We start from the raw sequence: 24,770 nt of genomic DNA on the forward strand, positions 1-24,770 counted from the left end.
CAAGGAAAGGAGGAAGGAAGGGAGAAAAGAGGAAGGGAAGAAGGAAGGAAAGAGCAGGAGGAAAGGAGGAAGGAAGGGAAAAAAGAAGGAAGGAAGGAAGGAAAGAAAGAAAGAAAGAAAGATTCCTGTTGATGACAAACATGGCGGATCTGAGAGCGAGATAGATTCATAGTTAAAAAGGTGGAGTTGAATTGATATTTTTTTTATCGTCATTTTTATCGTTATCGGGATAAATGCCAGAAATTATCGTGATACATTTTTTAGTCCATACCGCCCATCCCTAGTGTGAAGCAAACCGGGCTAATGACTTTGATTTAGGCTTCAGTGGATTGCTGAATATCCTGCATATCTTGAGGGTTAAGGTTTGGGTATCATATAGAACTTAAGTGACATTTCGGGCTATGAATATTCAAACCAAGACGTGTGTTTTTAATGCTTGTGATTATTAGAAGTTTGAAAATCTTTTGATGGAGCTAAATTAGTGTATAGTTCAGAACTGGGAACAGAAGTTTGTTCAGCCGTCCATTTCCTGCACGAATCCTGTTCAGGGTCACAGGGTTCTGCTGGAGCCTGTCCCAGCTGTCTACGGCCTGGAGATGACTTTGTTGTGACTGGATTCCTGTTAGATTTACCATTGATTTCAAAATCTTACAGATTACCTTCAAAGCCTTCAACGGCCTCGCCCCAACTTACATCTCAGACTTGCTGGCCTGACCACAGAGATCCACAGATTGTGGCCTTCTAACCATCGCCAGATCAAAGTTTCTTACAAAGGGAGATCAGGCTTTTCCCACCTTAGGGAAATGCCTGCCGCACTCAGGCCCACATGTATTGATGCTCCTAAATCTCCGCTAAAAATGTTCCTTTTTCTGAGGGTCTTTGGTATTGTCTGATTAATATGTAACATATTTTGTTGCTGCTAATTCTGGCTGTTTGTTCCTTCTCTTTGGGTTAGCAGTTTTGAACTTCGTTGGAAGCGTTGTTATACAGACAATATCTTCACTTACTGAAGGGAATTCAGCCCTGGGATTTCATATCAAATTGTTTTTGCTGTTGTTGCTTCACTGGATTTAATTCTTTGTTTCTATGTAGTATTTTGTAACATTGTTTAAAAAAAGTGATATATAAATAAAGTTATTACTAGTGATTTTTAATATAAAAGGCAGGGATATATTCCGGACAAGTTGCCGGCCCGCCACAGGGTGGAATAGAGATCTTTCAAAAATCAAAGTGCAATACTAAGAGATAAAATAAAAGCTTAAGCGATTTCTGGCTGCCACATCTAAAGTACTATCAGTGCCGATAGCGAATAAACGTGAAAAAAAAAGGTGTTTCATATGATTATCTCGACAGGGAATTAAGAATGCTTGCGGTGAGGGGAAAAATGTTTAACTGTGCCATGTAAGATCTTTGTGATGGCATCTGTTGTCTAATTCCTTGTAACGTTAGTCTCGGACAGAATAATTGAATTTGGGTCACAGCGCCACACTACAGAGACGGACCATGTCTGACCTCTGTTAGTGCAGTCTGAGTTGTGACTAGAGACAGGAGTTCACGTTGGCTTCCAGACAGACAATACTTAGCAGATAAGACTGTCTGTGTCAGAAACACTGCACAGTACTGCACTCTTCTGTGGAGACAGAACATATCCCTTTTTTTAATATGCTGCATTAAAATACAATTACTGGGCGGAAATGAGATCTTCCACGCATAGCAGCTGCATACCTCAGCAACTTTCTTTTTTTTTCTCTTCAGCTCTTGTCTTGTATCTCATCACATTCTCCACTTAGGGCATTTGACTCGTAGGGTTGATGTCTGCAAAAGGAAACTGCTTGTTTGCTGAAGTAAGATACTGAAACAATGACCACAGGGGGGATTTTAATGTAGTTCGTTGTTTAAAATCATTTCTGAAATTTTGGCCTAGATTCTAGAAGAACGACAGGAACAAAAGTTAGACACACTTCAGCCATGCGTATCTGAAGATCTGCATGGCAAACAATAAATAATGTGTTTAAATTTGTAAGCGAGCCTGACTTTCTTTATTTCACATCATTATTTCAGGAATCAAGCAGTTGGCTGGAATTACAAAAAGACACGCTGCATTTTTAAATAGCCTCTTAGCATCACCCGGTGGGGGTTTTGTGAGACTAAATTTTACAGCAGTTGTGTCAAGTCCCTTCAGAGACGGGCAACAGAAGACATTAAAAAGTCTTTCAGATCAGCTTCTAGAAATGCAGCGACTTGAAAGAGAATGGCCTTCATGTTCATTAATGTTTGGGGAGATTTTTGAAATGGGAACAATTCAGTTTTGTTCTCATTCTACCGGGATTTACATTTTTGTTGTTGCCTTTGAGTAATTTGAAAAGCCCCAAAATAGTTTGCACGTACGGTAAGTTTAAAACTGAGATGTACATGAAATAGGGATCCTACTTGGAGTAGGATGCACCAGTGTGCCATCTTCAGAGTGGCATAAGGTGGGTCATTTGTAATCTGAGCATCGCGAGGGGTAAACTTAGACTTGGTTTTTATAATGAGGTTGGCAACATCCACATGCCGCAACTGCATATTTCTCCATTGATAAAAATACAACAAATGAAATAAAAATGAAAAGTTCTGACTAGGGCTGGGCGATTTTGGACAAAAATAAAATCCCGATTTTTTTCTCTGAAAACCCGATTTTCGATTTCGATTTTTTTTTGGTAAAACTACAAAAGACAATGGAATAAATTGTTTCAAATATTTTATCTTTATTTTTAAAGAAAAATAGCAAACAAATTTCCCTATTGGGAATGAAGTGCAATTGAAAGATACTGTAAATCCTCCTTGAGTTTAGTAAAGTGACAACATTTACAATTTTCTTGACCAAACAAAGATGACTAGACGAGCTCTGTCTGTAATGCAGCCAGCTGCAAAAAAGGAAAATCGATTTTCCGATTTTCCTTTTTTAACATCGATTTTGATTAATAAATCCGATTTAGATTTAAAATCGATTAATCGCACAGCCCTAGTTCTGACCTAATAAAGCTATTGTTTGTATTAAATGGCTTACAGGAAGTTGAATAAAGTGACTGAAGCTGTCAGGATGCAAAAATGAGTTTTATGACAACTTTAATTAGCAACAAGAACAAACTTGTTTGTCCTTGGCTTTTCTCTCTGTACATAATAATCGTTCACAATAAGGTAATAGGTCTCTCATTCCTCCAGGAGTGAACTAAAGTTCTTTTTTTGGTTATTCAACCCATCTTTGCATTTGTTGCTACCATCTTCTAGATGTTTATTATTCCAACATAAAACATGATATGGGACAGTTTCGCCATCCATTCTCCTTGAACTTCTGCTTCTTTGGGTTTGGGTCGCAGGGACTAAGCAGCAACTAAGCAGCCCAGTCTCCCTAGGGGGCTCGTCCCAGTTGGGCATTCCCAAAACATCTCCTCAGGAGTGTCACTCCAAGCGGCATCCTCACCAGTCCAGCAACGTTTAGAGGAAACTCGAATCAGGAACTTGTATCCATAGTAGGGGTGGGTATTGGGAAGGACCTCACGATACGATACGCATCACGATACTTGAGCCACGATACGATACACATTGCGATATCCCGATTATGCGATATCCCGATTATTATATTCTACATAGTTCACCGAAAAATTTAAAAATGCATTACACATCTTAAAATCCAAGTTGTATATATGTACATCAGATGATAGTGATGGATCTTAAAATCCGAGTTGCACGTTCATCAGATTATAGTGACAATTCATGGGACAAACAGAGTCAAAACAATGTTTTATTATAACTATACAAGCTAAAGTTACAACATATTTGTATATGTTTTTCATATTATTTACATCATATGAAATTAACATTAAATTTAGTATGAGGTTACTTTAATTATTTGGCAAATGATAATAAACACAAGAAAGATGGGTACTAAAACCAAGGCACAGTGACCAGTCAGTATAGATATAAATCCATAAATAAATAAACCTCTGTCCATTATTTTTCATTTTTTAAGGACAGGCAATTGTGTTATATAAAAAATAAATTATAAAATGAAATAAAACGTGAAATAAAACCTGAGCTCAGTGCAGGGCCCTCCCAGGGTTGGTAGAGAGTGGCAATGCCCAGGACTGTCACTTAGGTAGGAGCACTGGGTGATATAATGGGAAAAAGATCGGGGATAAAAAAAAAAAATTTAAAAAAAAATCGATATTCAAATTTTGAATATCGATATTGAATCGGCTGGAAAAGTATCGCGATATATTGCCATATCGATATTTTTGCCCACCCCTACCAACAGCTTGCAACCAAAAGCGCTGGCAGGAACGAAGATCAGCTGGTAAACGGAGTCGCACCAATTGCTCTGTCAGCCTCCTGTTCCATTCATGTTCCCGACCCAGAGATACTTATATTCCTCCACCCCCTCCCTAACCTGGAGAGGGTATTTTACCCTTTTCTGCCATACTGCCCAACCATGGCCTCAAACTTTGAATATGCTGGGTCTTATTCACACCACTTCTATTCCATGGAAAGCGTAAGATCACAGCCAACAGGACTATATCATCTGCGTAAAAAAAGAGATGGAATGCTGGGACCATCAAACCAGACACCTCCACCTCTTGACTGCCACCAAAACTTTTGTCCATAACTGTTTATGAACAGAATCGGTAGCAAAGGGCAGCTCGGATGGAGTCCACTTCCCCATAAGTTTTTATGGGGACTGGACAGCCTCTAGCAACGGACACATTATCCCACACCCTTAGAGCACACCCCACAGTCCACAAAGCATGTTAACTAGTTAAGCAAACTCCCATGACTTTGACAGGATCCAAGTGAGGGTAAAATGCTTGAAAATTTCTCAGTCGTGTCAAATGTTATCTTTATTCTCAGATGTCAAAAGTCTGTGATGTTCTTCAACATGAGGAGTTCTCATCTTCTCTGGAAGAGGCTGATCCTGAAGAGCCTGAACACCTTGGATGCAAATGCTATCCAGGCTTTTCTCTCTGGCATCATCATGAAACACATTTGGATTATAAATGCCAAGTGACTTGCTTGGCACACACTCAAAGCACGAGCATCCACCAGGCAGACAACCATCTTTGACAGTCAGCTGACCAATCAGTGCAGATTGGGCCTCAAGAGGCGGAGACGGGAGCTTTAATGGCGTTTTATACATGACATCAAGCGCTTCTAACCAATATATGGGCATTTGTATCAGAAAAACAGTGATGTTTACAGCCATTAAAGCAAAGTCTTTAAGAATTATAAACCTATGGGAGCTGCATTACATGGGCACATTTGAAATATTTGCAAGATAGATTATATTATATTAATTCTAGTGGTTTTTTTTTTAGGTTATTACCAATGGTTTACTGTTCTATACAGCGGCATACAACGTTGATTTTCATCAATCCCAACAGATTATTGAAATTTGATTTCAGTGTTGAGTATCAACACGGTTTAAGTACCCCTGACTGATGGTACTTGTTGGCTCCGTCTAGTTTTGTTATCCTTTTGCGTCCTTCCAGAGCTGCATGCTGCCCTGCTGACCTGCAGTCCCACCTTATGACTGCCTCAGTGTCTGCTGTCTACACCTGTTTATGTAGTCGTCTCTGTAGCACACCAACTAACCATGGATCAGTCATATGTGCACGCACTCTTAGTTCTCCAGCTAAACAATAATGATTACTAATATATTTTGTCTTATGTACCATTGACAATACATTTGTACCTCTTACTTCTCTCTTTCCTTACTCCTTGTTCCTGCTCTACCCAGCTGACCTTGAGCCGGGTCGTGCTCAAGGTTTCTTCCCTCTTAAAGGGGAGTTTTTACTTGCTGATGTTTGTGTAGTAATTACTCAGGGGTCATGCTCTGCGTCTCTGGAAAGCATCTAGAGACAAATAAAATTGAGTTGTATAGTTTTTGTTTCATGTTCTTCAATGAACAACTGTTGTTTTTAGTGATGTTGCATATCTGTGTTTGATTCAGTGATTAATTAGAGCCTCTTTCCTTTAGACCTTGTTATTCTTATTCACACACCACATTTGCTTAATCAACCACCCTTTTTCTTCTCAATTTTTCGCCTTCCCCGTAGCAGCCTCGTGCTGTAATTATTTGCCGTCAAATGTAGATGCTAATGAAAATCAGCTGGTCACAAAGGTTTCATTTGAACTCTGGATGCTTCTGCATTCCAAGCAGCGAGAAAGCTCGGGGTAAATGCTTCAGGGAATTCCAGTTTGAATACAGAATAATGATGCCTAACATCTATAATTCATGCACACAAAGCCCTTTCAGATGTGTGTTCAGCAAAGATGACTGTGAATAGTGTCAAATGAAGTCTCCCCATCTTTCTGAGGAATGCACACTTCAAGGTGACGAGTACACTTCACCGTTCCCCATTATGGTGTTGAAACGGTGTCAGAATTACAGTACTGTGCAAAAGTCTCATACGCTCCTAGTTTGGCTGGTTTGTCAAAGTTGAATTCGTATTTATTCTGTACAGTCTCTAAGATAAAATTAGAACATACAGGAACCTGGTCCTGCTTAACCTAAATGGATAGAAATCCTAAATGATGTCACTGCAAACGTCTGTTGGGGCATTCCCTCGGTGCTTCGCTTTTCTTGTAGTCATTTTGTCTGAACATTTTTTTTCAGTTTTTCTATAGCTGATGCTAAATATATATCGATCTACTTCTAAAATTTTCACTCTATTTTCTGTTTTGATCTTAGAGCCTGAAAACAAAAATATGGTCATTCAACTTTGATGAATAGCAAGACTAAAGCCTGAATTATGGGGGGTTGTTTAAACAAAGTATCAACTAGCGCTCTGGGGGGGTACTGCACCGCGGCGAAATGGAGTGACGGAGAAGTCCGAAGGGTTCACGACGGCGTCACGGCAACGGCGTGTGCTCTGCGTTGGTTTAACGCAGAACCTTAATTCAGCCTTAAAGGTGCCTCAGACTTTTGCACTGTAGTGTTGCAGTGTATTTATCATGAATACATCAAAGACTCTTGGGGTGTCGGTGAATTTCAGAGCAGAAATATAGGTGACAGGGATATGGCTTGAATTAAGTCTGTGCATATTATAGATACGTTTGCAAGATGCAGAACATTTATATTATATTATAATCAGTTGCTACAGATTGTTCTGTAGACTAGGATTAGTGAAGCTTTTCTAAAAATACTAATACGACGCTAGAACGTTACATTTGTAACGTCATCAGAACCAGTGCGTTTCTGAGCGGTAAAGCCGTTTACAGTTGGCGCTGGATAAATGACAAGAAATAGGCCAGAGGAATAGATGAGTCCTGAATAAACTATAACCTGGCTCATGTAGGACGACAAAGCTGGAAAGGCAGAAGGAAAGGAAAATGCATCTGTGATATCCAGATCCCTCCTAAGTTGTCAGTGAATTGGTGTCAGCTAGCATTGATGGTTTAGTGGCTACCTCGCTACTCTGGAAACACACTTTGTTTGTGAAAATTTGATACCATAAATCAACTATTCACGAGAGATGTTTTCCTATATGTATGTATGTATGTATGTATGTATGTATCTATGTTTTCCTATATATATATATGTATATGTATATGTGTATATGTATGTATATATTTTTATGAACAAAATAAACTACTTTTTTAAATTTTAACATAGAAAAAGAATATCTATATGACCTCTTAAATCTCCTGTCACCTCTGGGACATGAAGCCTCGCATAATGAGCACATTGTATCTCTTCTGATGGCATTTTCCAGCCCAAAATAACGCTATATTGACATCATACTAATGCTGGGTAGCTAGCTCTATCCAACACATGTTGTGCCACAGCTTCTCCACCTCAAATCAGGAGGCTGTAAGCCAGTACTTCATAATAATATGTGTGCTGGTTTGTACAGCGATGAAGAAGAAAAACATATGACACGTATCAGATGGTGTATAGATGTAAATGTTTACAGATCCTGATACCTGAGTATTCAGCAGGTTCAGTGAGTGTTTCAATACTGGTCTCGGTATCGGAACAACTCTTATATTCATTGAGTTATATCAAATAAAGAAACTGTCTGTGCATGTGATGGACAGATGGTCAGGGTAGAAATTTCAGTTTATTATCATACGTAAAATCTCATTGTTTCAGCCAAGATTAAGCTCAAGGATTTGATTCAAACTACGCTGCGTAAAGTTCTGAGTATTGCAGTATTGCAAATTTACGCAATACCTTAAATCGTATATCTACTAAAGTTTGGTGTAGGTCAAATCATTTCCCCTCAAAGCACTGTCTTCTCCCTCCCCCCAGGCACGCACCGTGTTGGGAGCCCGTCAGCCCTTACGATGTCAGCGCGGGTCCTGTCGTGGCTCCAGCCACCAGCGCCAACGACAGCGAGCAGCAGAGCTTGTCCAGCGACGCCGACACACTTTCCCTCACAGACAGCAGCGTGTACGTATCAAACACACACTTCATACTTGGCCGTTGCAACTATGTTGGAGCGTAAAGGCCTTTTAAGGCTTCGGTATTGTCGAGGACACCAGTTTCAGTCCGGAAGCGTGTCGTGCTTATTTTTAAAGATGGTTTGAAATACATTTTTATTGTCATTTTTAATAACTTTTTTTTTTTACTGTTAACTTTGTTAGCCCACGAGCTGCAGACCAAAACAATTTTGTCAGCTGTCTGAGATGATTTAAACAGAAATGTAATTCCAGTGGCATAATCGTGAGTAAGAGTCAGTCTAGTGAAGATTTGAAATAAATAACGTGTTCTGGGTGCAGAGATGGCACCGGGGAATTTACCCCAGGAGCCTTCAAACGCTTGCACAACCACACCAAATTGTGTTTGAAGCTGAATAAATTCGAGGCTGATATCAGCTAATTGGTCCAGAGCTTCCAGTACAGGAGAGCCCCAAATCCAGCATGACCAATAGCGCAAAATTACAGATTCATCCGTGTGGCATCCTGGAGCGCTGATTCTGCCAGGCCACTTGTGGTGCAACACGGACACCATAATCCTGCAAGATTACTTTCCCTGCTGCACTGAATAAACTGTAGGTGTTTGTGTTTCGGCTTCAAAGTCGCCTCCGTTGTTTATTCATGAGGATATCTTATGAAAATGTTGTACAATTTCCCTTGGGGGATCAATAAAGTATTATTGAATTGAATTGAATTGAAGAAGTATGTGTTTATTCCAGAGATGGGATTCCACCCTACCGATACCGCAAACAGCACCGCCGGGAGATACACGAAAGTGCCAAAGCAAACGGGCGAGTGCCACTACCTCATTTTCCAGTGAGTTATTCGCGGGTTATTTCCATTCCCGCTCACTTTCCACCTCTACACCTTTCCCTTTGTACCTGTCTGCCTCTGCTTATTTTTCCCTGCTCCACCACCGGAGATGTGCATATTTAAGCTCCGCTGTGTCACAGAGCCTGTGATGGAGTATAAGAATAGCTGATGGTGAAAGAGAAGGCTGTCTAAATGCAGCTTGATGCCTTCCTAAGCTGTGTGCGCTGAAGCCTAGCAGACATGAATCCTCCCTTGTGACAGCCTGATGCCTCCTTCTGCAGCTCTGGCTGTCTCTTGGTAGGAGAAGCCCGGCCCTAATTAGGCCTGGGAGTAAAGAGTCAAATTAAAACTCCTCACGTAGCATCCTATTAGGATGTGTGAATCGACTATACAGCAGAACGCAAATCCCTGAACCGTAACTCTCACATTGTCCTGCCCAAACAAATTAATCCTGACTTCTTTAGCTTGAAGAGGAATGACAGGGCTTGGAAGTGTTTTGTTTCAAATGTCACTTTGTTTTTCAGGGGGGGGTTTTTTCTTCTTTTTTTTAAATCCGGGACTTACACTTTTGAATGAGCTCAATTGCGGTGCAGTAACTTACACTGACAGGAAAGGAAATGCATGCCACTGGAGTCCCTATTAAGGAGATTATGTGCGTTGCTGAAAATTACAGCATTTTTATCACTGGATTTAGTTAATGTTCACAAAACAATTTTGAAATGTAAACAAAAACAAAAAGGTTATTAGCGAATCTAGTGTGAAGTCTTGTGAATGCGCTGGCAAGCTCATTTAACATGTGATGTAAGTGGGATTCAAAGGTGAAGTCCAACCTCCTTTTAAGTATTTACATACATTTATAGAATGTATAGTAAAGTATAGTATTAAACAAGATATATTATGATTTTTTTTTATTCCCCCCCCCTCTTTTAGAGCATATAACAAAACCCCAAAACTTGGGGGGGGGGGGGGGGGGGGAGTGTCAGACTCCACCCCTAATGCTGGCTGCAGTGATGATGAAAAAAGTATAAATGCATAGAAAAAGGTGCTTTGTAATTGATCTTTTTTGCGTTTTGACCAAAGGATGTCCCAGCTATTTTATTTAGAACTGGACCTATAATAACGTTAAAGTAATAGTAATATTAAAGTCGCATTGAAATTCAAATGTTCAATTCCTTTTGGAAGTTAAATAGTTGAATGCTCATGTTTCAGTCATTTCACTCATTCACTCAGGGATGCGAGGGGTCAAGCTGGCCGAATGGTGTTGATGCTCCTCCATCAGTGACAGAACTCCTCAGATAAATGACACTCCAACATCTTGTCCTCCAGCGCACGAACCGGATTCCAAAGGATATCCATGTGGAGCCGGAAAGATTTGCTGCAGAGCTGATCAGGAGGCTGGAGGGCGTGCTGCGGGACCGGGAGGCTCAGCACACGCTGGAGGAGCGACTCCACAGGGTGCATTTGGTAGGACCACTTTCTTTTGTTGATATCAGTTTTCAGAGTCGCTTCCGTCACGTTTGCAGATTCGGATTATGGCGGATGCCGGTAGGATGTGGTCATCAGGGAAATATAAATAATGGTATGAAAGAAAATGATGAGTAATGGTGGAAAATGTTGCACAGGATGTCAAAGATGGTCATCTTTCTGTCATAATCAATGAAGATTAAAGGGGACCTATTATGGCATCTAATACCTATTTTAAACAGGCCTTGAATGTCTTAAAAACAAGCTTTTGATTGTTTTTTCTAAATAAATTAGAAATTCAGCCTCTGAGCCATGTCTTTATCTTCCCAGTCTCTAACCTCATTATCTATGCAGGATTCTGAGTGGGCGGGGCTATGATAATGAGGCACTGTGCTGATTGGCTGCCTGAATGACGCAATACACCGCTACGAAAAAATGGCGGATGCTCCGGCCGGCGGAGTTAGTTGTGGGCGTGGTTTCACGCATCGGAGGCCAACCTTTGTAAATCGCATTTCGGTTACGTAACGAAAGGGAGCAGAATCTGAACGGCTCGTAGATCCACATCACTCTGGACGGCTCATCCGGGCGGCTGTACAGACCCTGCAGAATTTGGTTGCTTTCCTTCTTCTCTGAGTTGGCAGGCTGAGGGGAAACCGCTTTATATATGTTAAACCAAGAAAAAACGTGTTTTTCATAATAGGTTCCCTTTAAATCTTTGAATCAGAGAAGGTGTGGGACTGAAAAACGTGCAGTTCAAGAAAAGCTCCTGGGTTCCTTCCAAGAAAGATAAAAAGAGGTTTTAAAAGTCTTTTTTTTTTTTTGCAAATGATGGTATCAAAGATTTTTGTTACCTTTTAATAGAAGAATAGTTAGATTACTGTAGAAAGGGTTTTAAAGGCGGGTTGAAGAGCGTCAGTAGATGCCAGTAAAGAGCGATTCTGTGCCAGACTGCGAGGTGTGCGTCTGGCCACTGAGCATCAATTCCTCAGAAACAAAGGAGACTTAAATCCGTGTGGTCTTAATGAAATTAATGAGGCCAGCCTTTTTAGTGAGGAGTGAAAAAAGCAAGCGTTATGAATCATTTGGAGGGGTTCTGTTGTTGGCCTGTCAGGAATCTGGCTCCGTCGATGAATCGGATGGAGCACCTGCACACTCGTCCGCTTGTAAGCCGGGAACAGTGAGCCGCCTGTTTGATGTACGTTGAACGGGGATGAAAAGGATGCTGTTACCACAAGTGAAATCTCCCTCAGTAAACGGTGCCAAGTGTTAAGTCTCCAGGCGAACAATTTGTGGCTGGCCCTGAAAGCAGAGAAGCTACCGTCACAGAGCTTTGCGTTTGCTTTATTGAGCCTGGAACCAGTGGAAAAAAAGAGACTCTTTTCTTCATCATCCTATGTTCTGGACATCCGGGGACGAAATGAAAACGATAACAAAACCATTTCTTTAAAGAAGCTGCCGCAGAGGCCGACTTAAGAATTCACCGTCTTGTCGCCGTGAGGGCAAAGGACCACGTTGCGATTTCCCGAGGATATGAGTAACTTGCTGTGTTGCCACGACTCTGTCGCACACTCTTGAGGAGGAAATTCTGTCTTCACTTAATCCGATTTTTGTGAACAGTGCATGGACAGACGAAGGCAACAGAATGTGGCCTATGCAAGTGAATTATTGGCAAAAAGGACTCATGTGAGCAGAGTGGCCATTGCTGGACTCAGATTTTTTTATTTCTTTATTGTGTGTTCACATGATAGCAGAGCGGGAGTACTCTTATTACTCCTCCTGTGGAGAAACCTCAGTTTTGTAAACAGAGCTAAGAGAGCCAGAGGTCTGCCTCCTATTATTTATGAGGCAGAGATAGGGATGGGCGGTATGGACTAAAAAATGTATCACGATCATTTCTGGCATTTATCCTGATAACGATAAAAATGACGATAAAAAAAATACCAATTCAACTCCATCTTTTCAAATATAAATCTATCTCGCTCTCAGATCCGCCATGTTTGTTACACAAAAACGTCATCAACGGGAATGTATCCTTCTTTCTTTCTTTCTTTCTTTCTTTCTTTCTTTCTTTCTTTCTTTCTTTCTTTCTTTCTTTCTTTCTTTCTTTCTTTCTTTCTTTCTTTCTTTCTTTCTTTCTTTCTTTCTTTCTTTCTTTCTTTCTTTCTTTCTTTCTTTCTTCCTTCCTTCTTTCCTCCTGTTCTCTCCTTCCTTCTTCCCTACCTCTTTTCTCCCTTCCTTCCTCCTTTCCTTCCTTCCTCCTTTCCTTCCTTCCTTCCTTCCTTCCTTCCTTCCTTCCTTCCTTCCTTCCTTCCTTCCTTCCTTCCTTCCTTCCTTCCCTCCTGCTCTCTCCTTCCTTCTTCCCTTCCTCTTTTCTCCCTTCCTTCCTTCTTTCCTTGTTTTCTCCCTTCCTTCCTTCCTTCCTTCCTTCCTTCCTTCCTTCCTTCCTTCCTTCTTTCCTTGTTTTCTCCCTTCCTTCCTTTCTTTCTTTCTTTCTTTCTTTCTTTCTTTCTTTCTTTCTTTCTTTCTTTCTTTCTTTCTTTCTTTCTTTCTTCCTTCCTTCTTTCCTCCTGTTCTCTCCTTCCTTCTTCCCTTCCTCTTTTCTCCCTTCCTTCCTCCTTTCCTTCCTTCCTTCCTTCCTTCCTTCCTTCCTTCCTTCCTTCCTTCCCTCCTGCTCTCTCCTTCCTTCTTCCCTTCCTCTTTTCTCCCTTCCTTCCTTCTTTCCTTGTTTTCTCCCTTCCTTCCTTCCTTCCTTCCTTCCTTCCTTCCTTCCTTCCTTCCTTTCTTTCTTTCTTTCTTTCTTTCTTTCTTTCTTTCTTTCTTTCTTTCTTTCTTTCTTTCTTTCTTTCTTTCTTTCTTTCTTTCTTCCTTCTTTCCTCCTGTTCTCTCCTTCCTTCTTCCCTTCCTCTTTTCTCCCTTCCTTCCTCCTTTCCTTCCTTCCTTCCTTCCTTCCTTCCTTCCTTCCTTCCTTCCTTCCCTCCTGCTCTCTCCTTCCTTCTTCCCTTCCTCTTTTCTCCCTTCCTTCCTTCTTTCCTTGTTTTCTCCCTTCCTTCCTTCCTTCCTTCCTTCCTTCCTTCCTTCCTTCCTTCCTTCCTTCCTTCCTTCCTTCCTTCCTTCCTTCTTTCCTTGTTTTCTCCCTTCCTTCCTTCCTTCCTTCCTTCCTTCCTTTCTTTCTTTCTTTCTTTCTTTCTTTCTTTCTTTCTTTCTTTCTTTCTTTCTTTCTTCCTTCTTTCCTCCTGTTCTCTCCTTCCTTCTTCCCTTCCTCTTTTCTCCCTTCCTTCCTCCTTTCCTTCCTTCCTTCCTTCCTTCCTTCCTTCCTTCCTTCCTTCCTTCCTTCCTTCCTTCCTTCCTTCCTTCCTTCCTTCCTTCCTTCCAAAAATCAGCTTTACACAAAAACGTCATCAACGGGAATTTATCGTTTTTACCGCGAGATGAGAAATTCTTATTGTGAGGAATTTTTTTGACGGTATATCGTGAACGGTAAAATATCGCCCATTCCTACTCAGAGATGCTAAAACTCATCAACTATTAACAATGGAAGAGGTATATCATAAGAATGGAGGCTTATTTAATTACTAACAAGACTGATGTTAAACGGTTTATGGATATGGCCAAATATTTAAAGTGAAAGCAATACCGCCTGTTGTCTTTGCACGTCACGTCTTTGTTCTCTCCTTCCTTCCCTTTCTGCCAAAATGATTCAAACTTTACACAGGAAGCCGTGAAGATGAAAGCGCTGCCGTATGGCGCTCACGCTTCCAGCTGCGTTAGAAACCATCCCTCGGGGCTCCAATATTCAGAAGGAATACATATCCATATTGAGCGTTCCTTAAAAGTTTGAAGTTGCAGTAATGCCTTGTTTGACTAAAAGCTCAGGTGCTTTTGTTATACCGACTCAAACTTGACCTCTGCTAATTGGGTCAGAATCTTCTCCTTCTCATCTATCCCTTAAATCCCTAAACCCCCAGTAAATGTCCAAACTTCTGCAGTAAAAATGAACCACTGATTAGCACGTTGTGAAAATCTGCTGTCTGAGGATTGAAATTGGAGGTTTGGAAATGTCTTGACTTTTTGTGGACAATCCTGCGTCAGTTTAGTGATGGGATGTGATTAAGACTTTACAATTGCCTCAGCTTAAATGTAGGGTAAGCAATACTACGAGACCCTACCTTTGAAACAGTTGCCTGTTTCCTTATATATAATATTAAACTACCCCAGAAAATAAAATAAAAAAGAAAGGAGAAGTTGTTACTCGTAGCATTGATGCTAAGCAAGTGTCTCTGTCGTATGTTGGTCGGCAGAACAGGAGAAGGTGGCTTATCGGAAAGACTTAATAGAACTCCTGCAGTGTGTAAAATCTACCGTTGGATTACTTTGGTAATGCCCTGCGAGGAGCGACATTAGCTGTTGTCGCTCTGACCTGCATCTTGCGAAGTTAACAAAAACAGAAAGCTTGACTTATTGGCAAATAATTAATTAACAAAGCCCCGTCACGGATGCCCCCCCCAGCTCTGAGAGATGGACGACAATCATCAAATCTATCAGCTTTGATAAGAATCTGGGGAGCTCCGGGGTTCTCCAGCTGTGGAGGCGCCACGGTTTCAAAGGTTCAAACACAAAACCGTCTTTGCAGAAACTGCTGCAGTCAGCAGCCGAAGCTAAAGAGCTCTGCGAGTAAATGCGGCCAAATTATGTGATTTGTGGATTTGAGAGGTGATTCCCAGGTAGACAACATCCCTTAGGTGAGGTGGGTCAGTCAGTCCATCAGCACCGGAACGCTTCTGACTTTCTCCTTCTTTTGAAAAAGCACCAAATAAAAAGGGATCTGTTTGCACGTGTGAATGAAAACGTAGCGCTGTGTGGGTGTTGAGGATTTTCAGAGGCGAGGCGTTGAGATGCATCCAGCTGCAAACAGCAGGAGAGCTGCGGTCGGCTGCACTGATGAGTTTAGGAACAGCCCCGGTAACAACTCGTGTAACCTTGAGGAATAACCTCCGTTGTGTCGGAGCAGCATATGAAAATGAGCAGTTGTTTTGATGGAGGTGGTTATTGGGAGGGATTATTCGCCTTAGATATCCACCTGCCATCTTTATAAACTGTTATCTTCCGGTGTTTTCTTTCCTGAAGGATGAGGAAGGTGAAGTGGAAGACGATGAAGTCACCATGTCTGCAGTCTCATCATTATCCAGTCACAGGTTCCCCCCTGGTGGCCATCCGCAGAACTACAACCCCCGCCATGCTGACATCTACGGCGGCCCTTTCTTCAGAGATGCTCACGAGGAAAACCCCGAGAGCATCCTGGACGACCACGTCCAGCGGGTCATGAAGACGCCCGGCTGCCAGTCCCCGAGGACGGGCCGCCAATCTCCCAAGTTGCGCTCCCCAGACGGTTTTGCAGGGGTCAAAGGGACGGGACAGTCGCTGCAGGGTAAACATCCCAGCAGGCATTACCTGAGCGGCGAGACGAGCCACTTCCACCACCACAAACATGCGCACCACTTCCACCACGCGGGCTCGGGGAAGCCCAGAGAGCCAGGGGAGGCTGAGGCCACGCACGCGCACGGCGGGTTTCCCTGGAGCATGGAGACCAGTCACTATGGTTCCAGGTCTCACTGCTACGCAGATGGGATGGTGTCCAACCCAGTGGAGCATACAGGACACAAGTAGGAAACAGATCCTTTATTTCCCCCCCATTCACACTTAGAAACGTTCTTGTTTTTCACCGAACTCTTTCATTCTCTCGTTCCACTACAGCAAAGGTGGATTCCAGTGTAAGAGAGCGTTGAAGAAAGGTGAGGACGTACGTCCTCCTGACATGCCCGGGGCTGCGGAGGAGATGGAGAAAAAACAGAAGATCCTTTTGTGGCTGATGGAGGGACAGAACGAGGTGGTTCAACACAAGAGGATGCCGTACGGGTCAGTGATCGCTTGATACGCTTCATACGTTTGAAATCGCTTTTGAGAAATATTTAGGGATGTTCCAATCCGATCACGTGGTCGGAAATATGGCCCGATCACGTTTCAGACTTGATCAAAATCGGACGTTGCATCTCGATCAGGGATCGGATATACAGTAGAGACCAAAAGTTTGGACACACTTCCCCATTTGTTTGAATGAGAAGGTGTGTCCAAACTGTTGGTCTCTACTGTATATATTCTCATTATTTTGATCAGCATGAATGATGAATGAATGAATTTTGATCAGCGCATCAAACAGATGATGGAAAAAATGCTAAACAACAGGTGCATCAACAAACAACAGGTCCAGGTCATTTTACACAACAACGCTGCTAATATGAAGAATGCTATGGGTGAAATGGGAGTGCAGAGTGTGGGCTATGTCACGTAAAGTGAGTTCAATAAAGTTGTTTGTTTGTGGTGATTTGCGCATGTGCACAGCCGTGTTACAACAGAGGCAAATAATTGATTGAAACCCAACGAAACGTCTGTGTCGTCTTCCTAAGATGAGCGTTCAGAAAAATGTCACTTCAAACACAAACATTTTATTCTTTAAGCCAGAACAGGACAGTAAAAAGTAAGAGTACAGTCTAAAAAGCACATTACTGCCGTACTTTATGACACTGGTGCACTTTTATTTGCTTATTTGTTTACATGCTCGCTGGGTATTTTAATTTGAGCTGCTGTTTTTATTTAATTGACTATTTTTACTAGTTAATAGTTGCACTAGTATTACTTGATTGTTCAGGCTACCTCAAAGAGAACTGCTCTGTTTAAGTGCAAAATGATAAAATAAGGTGAATAAAATAAAAATCTGAGACAACTTGGATCTGTTTATTTTGCATTGGTTCATTATTTTAATGTGTTACAAAAGTATCGGATGGGGACTCGGTATCGGCAGATACTCAAAATCAAATGACTCAGGTCCAGAAAAACCTGATCGGGATTAATCCCTAGAAATATTCCTGGTTAAGGAATATCACTGGGAGAAGCATTTGCCAAATTCCCTGGTTTGCCATATTTTTTTTATTTCCCTGAAATAAAGTCTACATTTGTGCCCCCCCCTAAGTTGAAGTGAAACTGACCTGTTAGTCGCTGATGTGTTTGTGTTGAACGCAGGAGCGTCTGCGGTTCCAAGAGGAGCACGGGCCACGAGGGGCCTCGCCCAGGGTCTGCAGACAGACCGGGCTCCATGCACCCGTGCCTCGGCTCCCAGCCGCGGCCCAGCGTGCAGCCGTCGCACCCCTTCGTCCAGGACCCCACCATGCCCCCCAACCCCGCCCCCAGCCCCCTCATCCAGCTGGAGGAGGTTTGCCGGCGTCTGGAGGAGGAGAAGATCAAGTCTGGACCTTCACAGCCCAAACAGAAGTAAGATGACATGCCTCCCCCTCGTTGCTCACATCCTACAACAGAGTGTGATCCTCTTTGCTCTGTAGCCTGCGGGCTTCGCCGCCGGCGTCTGATCGATGGGCTTGTTTGGTTCCTCAGGTATGCGCTGCAGGTGATCCAGAGGGGTCGCACCGCACTCAGGCCCCCGCTGTTCCCTGCGCTCAACGTGGTCCCCGCCGTTTCAGACAACGAGATGTCCGACCCCGAGTACGTCCACCCCATAATAATGTCAGAGCTGTTCATTCCCTCCCACTTCCCTTACTGACCCCACATGCTCATATCAGTGAAGATGGGGAGGTTATTATGTCAGAAATAATGTACGTTCAGGTGTCCAGGTAAAATAAAAATAACATACAAGTCCCTGTCTTGCAGAAAGTTTTATAACTATGGCTACATTCAGTGTAAAATATTTATTACATTGATTTTAAACTGTAGTTTAATAGTTGATTTTTGCAGGCAGGCAGTGAGGGGATTAGTTTCAGTAGTCACGATGAAAGCGATGTTATTTCCCCACCCTGCCATAAATAATTGATTAGACTTTGAGGCTGACGGCGTGAGCTGTCTTTGTTGTGTTTTTCCCATGAAGACAAAAAAAACAAAAAGGGAAGTAGAAGCGTTTGCGTTCTGTGTTCCTGCAGAGGCGCGCTATCTGGAGTATTAGAGATCGGCTCAGGTTTTGATGTTTTGTGAGAAACATGCTTCTGTTTGATGTCTGGCTGTCATCTCGGATGGCTGCTAAACAGTTTGAGGAGAGTAAGAGAAATGTGTAAGAGGAAGATGAAAGCTGTTACACGCCGGCTCCAGTGGGTGAATCCTCCCATCAGACTGTTAGCTGCACTTTCTGAACCAATCGCCCTCTCCAGATAACTAAAGGGAACTGGCAGAGCGGAAATGTACATAAGAGACTTATGGAAGGTAAACTTTGTATACCACACCCCGCTGGCTCTGTGCTATAGAGAAAACTGACAAAATAGGATATTTACATGAATTTATCCCATTTCTTAAGATGGAGATGCTTGAGAGTCTAAATAGTGGATGTTGTCAGTGTGTTGAGTAATGACTCAGAGAAGGAGGAGGATGTCTAATTCACATGGCAGCGATGATCCCTTTTCATGTCATGAAAAATGTTCCACTTGCACACTGCCGTCTGTGACGGGACAAATGGATGCAATGCTGTGTAAATGTTCATCTGCAGAAACATGCTTCTTAATATTTGACTTGTTTAGCTCTTGCTGCCATTAGGAGGAAAAATAAAAACAAGTTTTGATTTGATCCCTGACTCACTAGTCTGTACGTGTAGCAGTGGCGGTTAAGGATGCCTTCAGACCAGATGACATGAGGCCTGATTGGCCGGTTTCAGATCTTCCTGTCATGTCGGTGGCAAATCAGGAAACAGTCGGGAGTTGTTATGTGTAAACGGCTCAAAGATTCGCCAAGGATGCTATCTTGCATTTATTTGTTTGTGTTTTGAACAAATCATCACACTTCAGACAGCTTACAGTCGTTGTCTCCTCCCTTGGATCAATTTCAAAAAACATTTTATTTATTTATTTTTTTTTTATGCCCCATTTCTTGTGCGTGTTTTGTTGATAAAATTTGGTTTAGAGTCCAGTCAGGTAACAGAGTCCTGCCAGATAATGCAGCGTGCTGTCCTCAGTCATTGATCATCATGTAATGTGAACAGGAAAGGGATTTTAAAAGCTCTGATTTACACGATTGGGGGGCGGGTTCTGTAATCTGAACCAACCAACAATCAGCCAGCTCTGAAAATCGTCTGAACGAGCCTTGGACGACGACAAAGCACTTATGCAGATGATGTAAAACTCTATAGAATATTAAGAATACACTCAAATAATTTCTGCTTTCTGATGAGTGTTTTTCCATTAACACACCTGTGTATGTCCCAAAAAAACGAATTATTATAATTCTCTGAATAATGATTCAGTTCCCCTCAAGATTCAGTGAAAAGCAGCTCAGTATCTGTTCAAATCCAGCATCTAGTCCTTTAAGTGAAATGTGACTAGTGCTCATTCATGTTTGACAGTTTTTTATATCTTTATATTTGTTTTTTTCCGTACCAGCGTGTCTGTAGCGTGCAGTTGCAAAGAACAGTCACTATTTGAACTCTGCGTGAAGATGTGTGAACCTGTGTGCTTTGTTTATTTTATGAAGAAACATTTACATATAACCTTTGAGAAAGCTTCAAAGTTGATTCCTCTGTTTTGTATTCATAGGCATAAAGCTGCAAGGAAAGCGCCGTGTGAAAACATAACTGTGGCGTACCACTTCTGCGAGGAGCTGATACCGTACAGGACGTCCGTCAGAGGACGAGTCGTCACACTGGGCCAGTTCAAAGAACTGCTGACAAAGAAAGGAAACTACAGGTGCGATTCACGCTTCTGCTGGATGTCCGAGTCCGTGACGCCGCTCATTTGGATTTAAATCCCTCCCCCCCATACCCACATGCAAGTCTTCGTGATGATGTTGTTGCTTTGTGTGCTGACTTGTTTTTTGCACCTTGACACTGCGTATTTATACAGGGTGTGAAGATGCCTTTTTTTCCTCCCCTGTCCCAGTGTTACCCTTGGGAAAACAGGCGCATAATGAACATCTGTGTCAATTAAACCTGATTCTGATTCTGAAATCTGTTCGGGAACAAATATGAGATGTTATTAAACTGTTAATCTTCAATATCGATGTTACTCACACAGTTTTAAGACTGTAACACTTAAAAAAAAACTCAGATGTGCCGTTTGGAAATGATTTAAGTCTCCTTAAGGTCATTCTTTGTTTTTCAGGTATTACTTCAAGAAGGTCAGCCACGAGTTTGACTGCGGAGTTGTGTTTGAAGAGGTACGTGAGGATGATGCTATTTTGCCAATCTTCAAGGAAAAGATCATCGGGAAAGTGGAAAGAATTGAATGAAGAGCGCGTTAGAGAGGAAGGAGGCGACGCCGGGCCGAGGAGCCGTTCACTGGTGAAGAGGAAGTGTTTGAAGACTGCAGTCAGAGGAAAGTGACACACTGGAAAAGAAGTGAAAAGATGAAACTAGGAACAAAAAAAAGACCTCATTCACTTCTTAGGGGTGTAATGTAGCATTGTAAAGTTTACTAGATAGATGAAGAACAGAAGCTACTAAAGCTACATATTTTTGATAAAGAGGAATCAGAGGTTTTTCCTTTCTAAAGTAACTGCACTTGTCATTTTTATATGTATTGATGCCAGATATGTACAGTTTGTGTTAAAGGATAACAAAATTTTATATCTATTTAAGTATTTAAAACACAAATTTTCAACTTTTATCAAAGTGTGGCCCCTGTTGAAGATGATGAACATCCTTTTATAGGGCTGATGTCCGTTTCTCGCTCATCACAGGAACCTTCTGGATGAACATGTGTGCTCTTCTAAGTGCTCTCAGTACCTGCCACAACTTTACTTTGAGGCATTTAGAGAGACTGCTTGTTGATGATAAGCTTATACCACTTAAGACTTAGTGTTGGCCCTATAAAAAGACTAAACCGTGGCCCGTTGCCACAGTCCTGTGGTCATGATGTTAACTGCATTCAGAAGGAAGAACTCCAGACGTTAGCGTACAATTAAAGCCTTTTTCCGGTTTGGAGTGTTGATTGAATGTTTCGATAAGTGTTTTGTTTGTTTCTGAAAAGCAGTTTTGCTCGGTTCCATCAATCTCAAATGTTTCTCCTTTGAGCCCTTGGAAGTGTCGCTGGTACCTAGACTGGTTTTATGTCTCACCCTCAACTGCATCTTACCCTAAAAAGACAATCAACACTAAATGCAATAATAATGGTCAAAAAGAAATGATTAAATTTACTGTGAAGCCAGCCCAAAAAGATTTTTTTTTCCTCCGAAAATGGAAAATATAATGGAATTTATTTATTTCGGGCATTTACGGGATCAAAGAAATGATCACAATTACATTCTTTTGGCAAGTTAGAAAACATTAACTTGGGTAACTTCGTCAAGACCACATGGTTTCCCTTTTTTGGGGGTTTTAAATTTCTTGGCAGAAATTCAAATTATTTGACCTTTTTTGCAAATATTGACTTGGAAGGTTTGGAGACATTTTTCTTTGAATCCTCTAGTTCTAGTTGAAATAGTGAGTTTTCTTACACAGCGTTAGAGGTAACAGCTCCTCTGCGTTTATATGCTCGCGCGGCCAGTGAATGTCATTAAACTGTGTGCACGGAGGATTAACAGGCACGAACACACACACACAAAAATCCTGCAGATTTTTAATTTCTGTCTGATTTCCAAGATGCCACTCGAATCTTTAGCTGTTTGGTGAATTAAAAAGGGGACTGGATAAAAGGAACATTTCAGCGTTGAAACAAGCCCAGATCTGTTGCTATGCGGTAATCAGTGTAAACTTTCAATAGGGACCAAAATGATGTGAATCCCATCAGTTTTGAGTTAGTATGGAATTAGTCTCCTCCAAAATGACATATCTTTTGCACTTGGGACAATCCTCTTACATCATAATAAATTGCCACTTTAAGATTTATAGATGTGTTTCCATTAAATTGACAGTGCGGTCCCTACACAAACTGAAGTCATTTTAACTTTGTAAGTGTACAGAAAGTGTATAAAAAGGACTGTATGTACATAGACCTTCTGTGCAAGTCGTACACCGAACGTTGCACAAACTCCTTACCGCCTAACTGCAGAGGATTGTTTTAACTCCGCAGTGTTCCTGTAAGAGCTGACGTCTAATCTGAAGCCTTCTCTAGCTTATCTATCACAGCCATACCTTGTGCCTGAAAAGGAATCTATTTACACCAAAGAGAAAAAAGTAGAAGGTTGTTGCTCTGACGTGACCCCACTTTCATCTTTATTTTATGGCAGCACTTGTTTTTCACCCGGTATTGCATTTGGTCTTTTATTATAGAGCACTGGAGGTCTCACATCGAAGGCCAAATTTTATACATGAATTATCAACCTGCAGTCATGAGCTGTGGGTTTATTTAACATTTAGAAGAAACACTGGAATTGTAAAAATGTAGGCTATTAGCTGTCTGTTGCAAGACTACCGGTAAAACAAAACAGTTTCTAGCCAGCTTACATCTTTATCTGTCAATGTAAATGACATTTTTGCACTGGAATAGCACACAAACGGAGTGTAAACAGAGGTGGCGAGATGACTTGAGTCTGTTTCTTCAGTTTCAGCCAGCAGGAAGGATGATGAGACGGCTGGATCTTGAATCCAGAGCGCTCTGATTCAACGTGTTCTCGCACAGAAACCCACTTTAGACTCTTTTATTTCTTTTCATTAAGATGCTGCTCATTGAAATTACTAACTGAAATGAGTTTAATATATATTCACAACTGGTGATTGTTTGTTTGTCTGTGAAATTTTCCTTTCTTCCATTATGTGACTCTTTTAATGCTTTTATTGTTTTTCCATCGTTGATTATTTTGGATCATAGGATCAACTCGGTTCTGATTCTTACTGTGAAAGCCCCAAAAGTGAACTTCTCTTATTTAAGATCAACGAAATGTGTAAAATAAACTGCAGAGTGCCTTTATGACGCTAATGATGTCTACATTGTGACTTTCAGATACATATGACGACATGATTACCAGGGACTAGCTTTAGGGTTTGTTTGTTTTATGTGTTTGTTGACTTTCTTTTGTAATTGGGACGTTGATCCTGTTCTGTCATTGTTCTGCCTTATTTATGTAAATATGCATCACTTTAATTGCCATCAGCCGGCGGTGGCGCCATCGCTCATGATGTCCCGGACCCACGTGTGTGTGCGTGTGCGCACCGACTCGCATGGTCACCATTTGAAGGTACCTGGACAATAAATAGATGCAACAAACTAGCACTTGAGTTCGGTGTCATTTGTCAGCCTTGATCTTCATTTCTCAAGTGGTTCAGTGGATTTTAGAGGAACTGATGCCAACTCCCTGAAAAATAAATAAGGGACACCTCATCGGCAGCCTTCACCTTTCCTGGGGTGGTGAATTTTTTTAGCCCCTTTTTTTGTGAGTGAAACGATTTTTTAACTATTGGACTCGGACCTGAATAAAATTAGATGCATATTTTTGAATATCATGAACACATGGAAAACAAATTATTATCCAGCAATTCACTTTGATACAAAATAACAAAATGAACTGAATAAAATAAGTATCTTTCCTAAACAGAAACCTGTCCTGCTTAACTTAAAATTGTATAAATTAATATAAAACAATAGAAAGAAAGCAGAACATCCATTCTGTAATAGTGCACATTTTTAGTGCAATAACAAAAGTGCAAACAGAAAGTCTGTAGAAAACTCAAAGGCCATGACTGTATGTTACAGTTGTAGTAAAACAGAAAAAAAATAACTTATGAACTCAACAGCTCTATGCCATTTTCCGACAATTTTTTGACTCTCACAGTAATACGGGACAAAGTGCGTCCCTTTTCAGCTCCATACGGGACGCATGTCGATGCAACTGGATTCGGGCGGAATAAATTGCGATTTAAGCTGACACGACTCAAAATCTGCCATTTGAGTGATCGTGTGGAGACAAACAGAGTAAACGGGGCCGTTTGTCTGCTGAAAGTGTGCAAAGAGGACTATTTGAACAAGCATCTGTCCATTTTCTGGCACCATATGTCCAGTTGACCAAAGCACAAACTGCCAATAAGGTGCAAAAAGATTCATGACTCATTTGCGTCTAAT

The 24,770-nt window shown here is 41.5% G+C and overlaps 1 protein-coding gene across 1 annotated transcript in view; it reads left to right on the forward strand.

Moving 5' to 3' along the window:
* The window catches only part of axin1 (axin 1), a 29,108-nt gene extending 5,187 nt beyond the window's left edge, over window positions 1-23,921 (forward strand). The window contains exons 3-11 of the mRNA XM_061712709.1: window positions 8,291-8,431; window positions 9,177-9,273; window positions 10,597-10,734; window positions 15,859-16,394; window positions 16,486-16,647; window positions 17,809-18,057; window positions 18,178-18,285; window positions 20,313-20,462; window positions 20,877-23,921. Coding sequence (XP_061568693.1) covers window positions 8,291-8,431; window positions 9,177-9,273; window positions 10,597-10,734; window positions 15,859-16,394; window positions 16,486-16,647; window positions 17,809-18,057; window positions 18,178-18,285; window positions 20,313-20,462; window positions 20,877-21,003 — 1,708 coding nt within the window. The 3' untranslated portion in view covers window positions 21,004-23,921. The remainder of the gene's footprint in view (window positions 1-8,290; window positions 8,432-9,176; window positions 9,274-10,596; window positions 10,735-15,858; window positions 16,395-16,485; window positions 16,648-17,808; window positions 18,058-18,177; window positions 18,286-20,312; window positions 20,463-20,876) is intronic.
* The last annotated feature ends 849 nt before the right edge of the window (window positions 23,922-24,770 follow it).

This window comes from Cololabis saira, chromosome 21 (genome assembly GCF_033807715.1).
Source record: "Cololabis saira isolate AMF1-May2022 chromosome 21, fColSai1.1, whole genome shotgun sequence".
NCBI classification, from domain to species: Eukaryota; Metazoa; Chordata; class Actinopteri; order Beloniformes; family Belonidae; genus Cololabis; species Cololabis saira.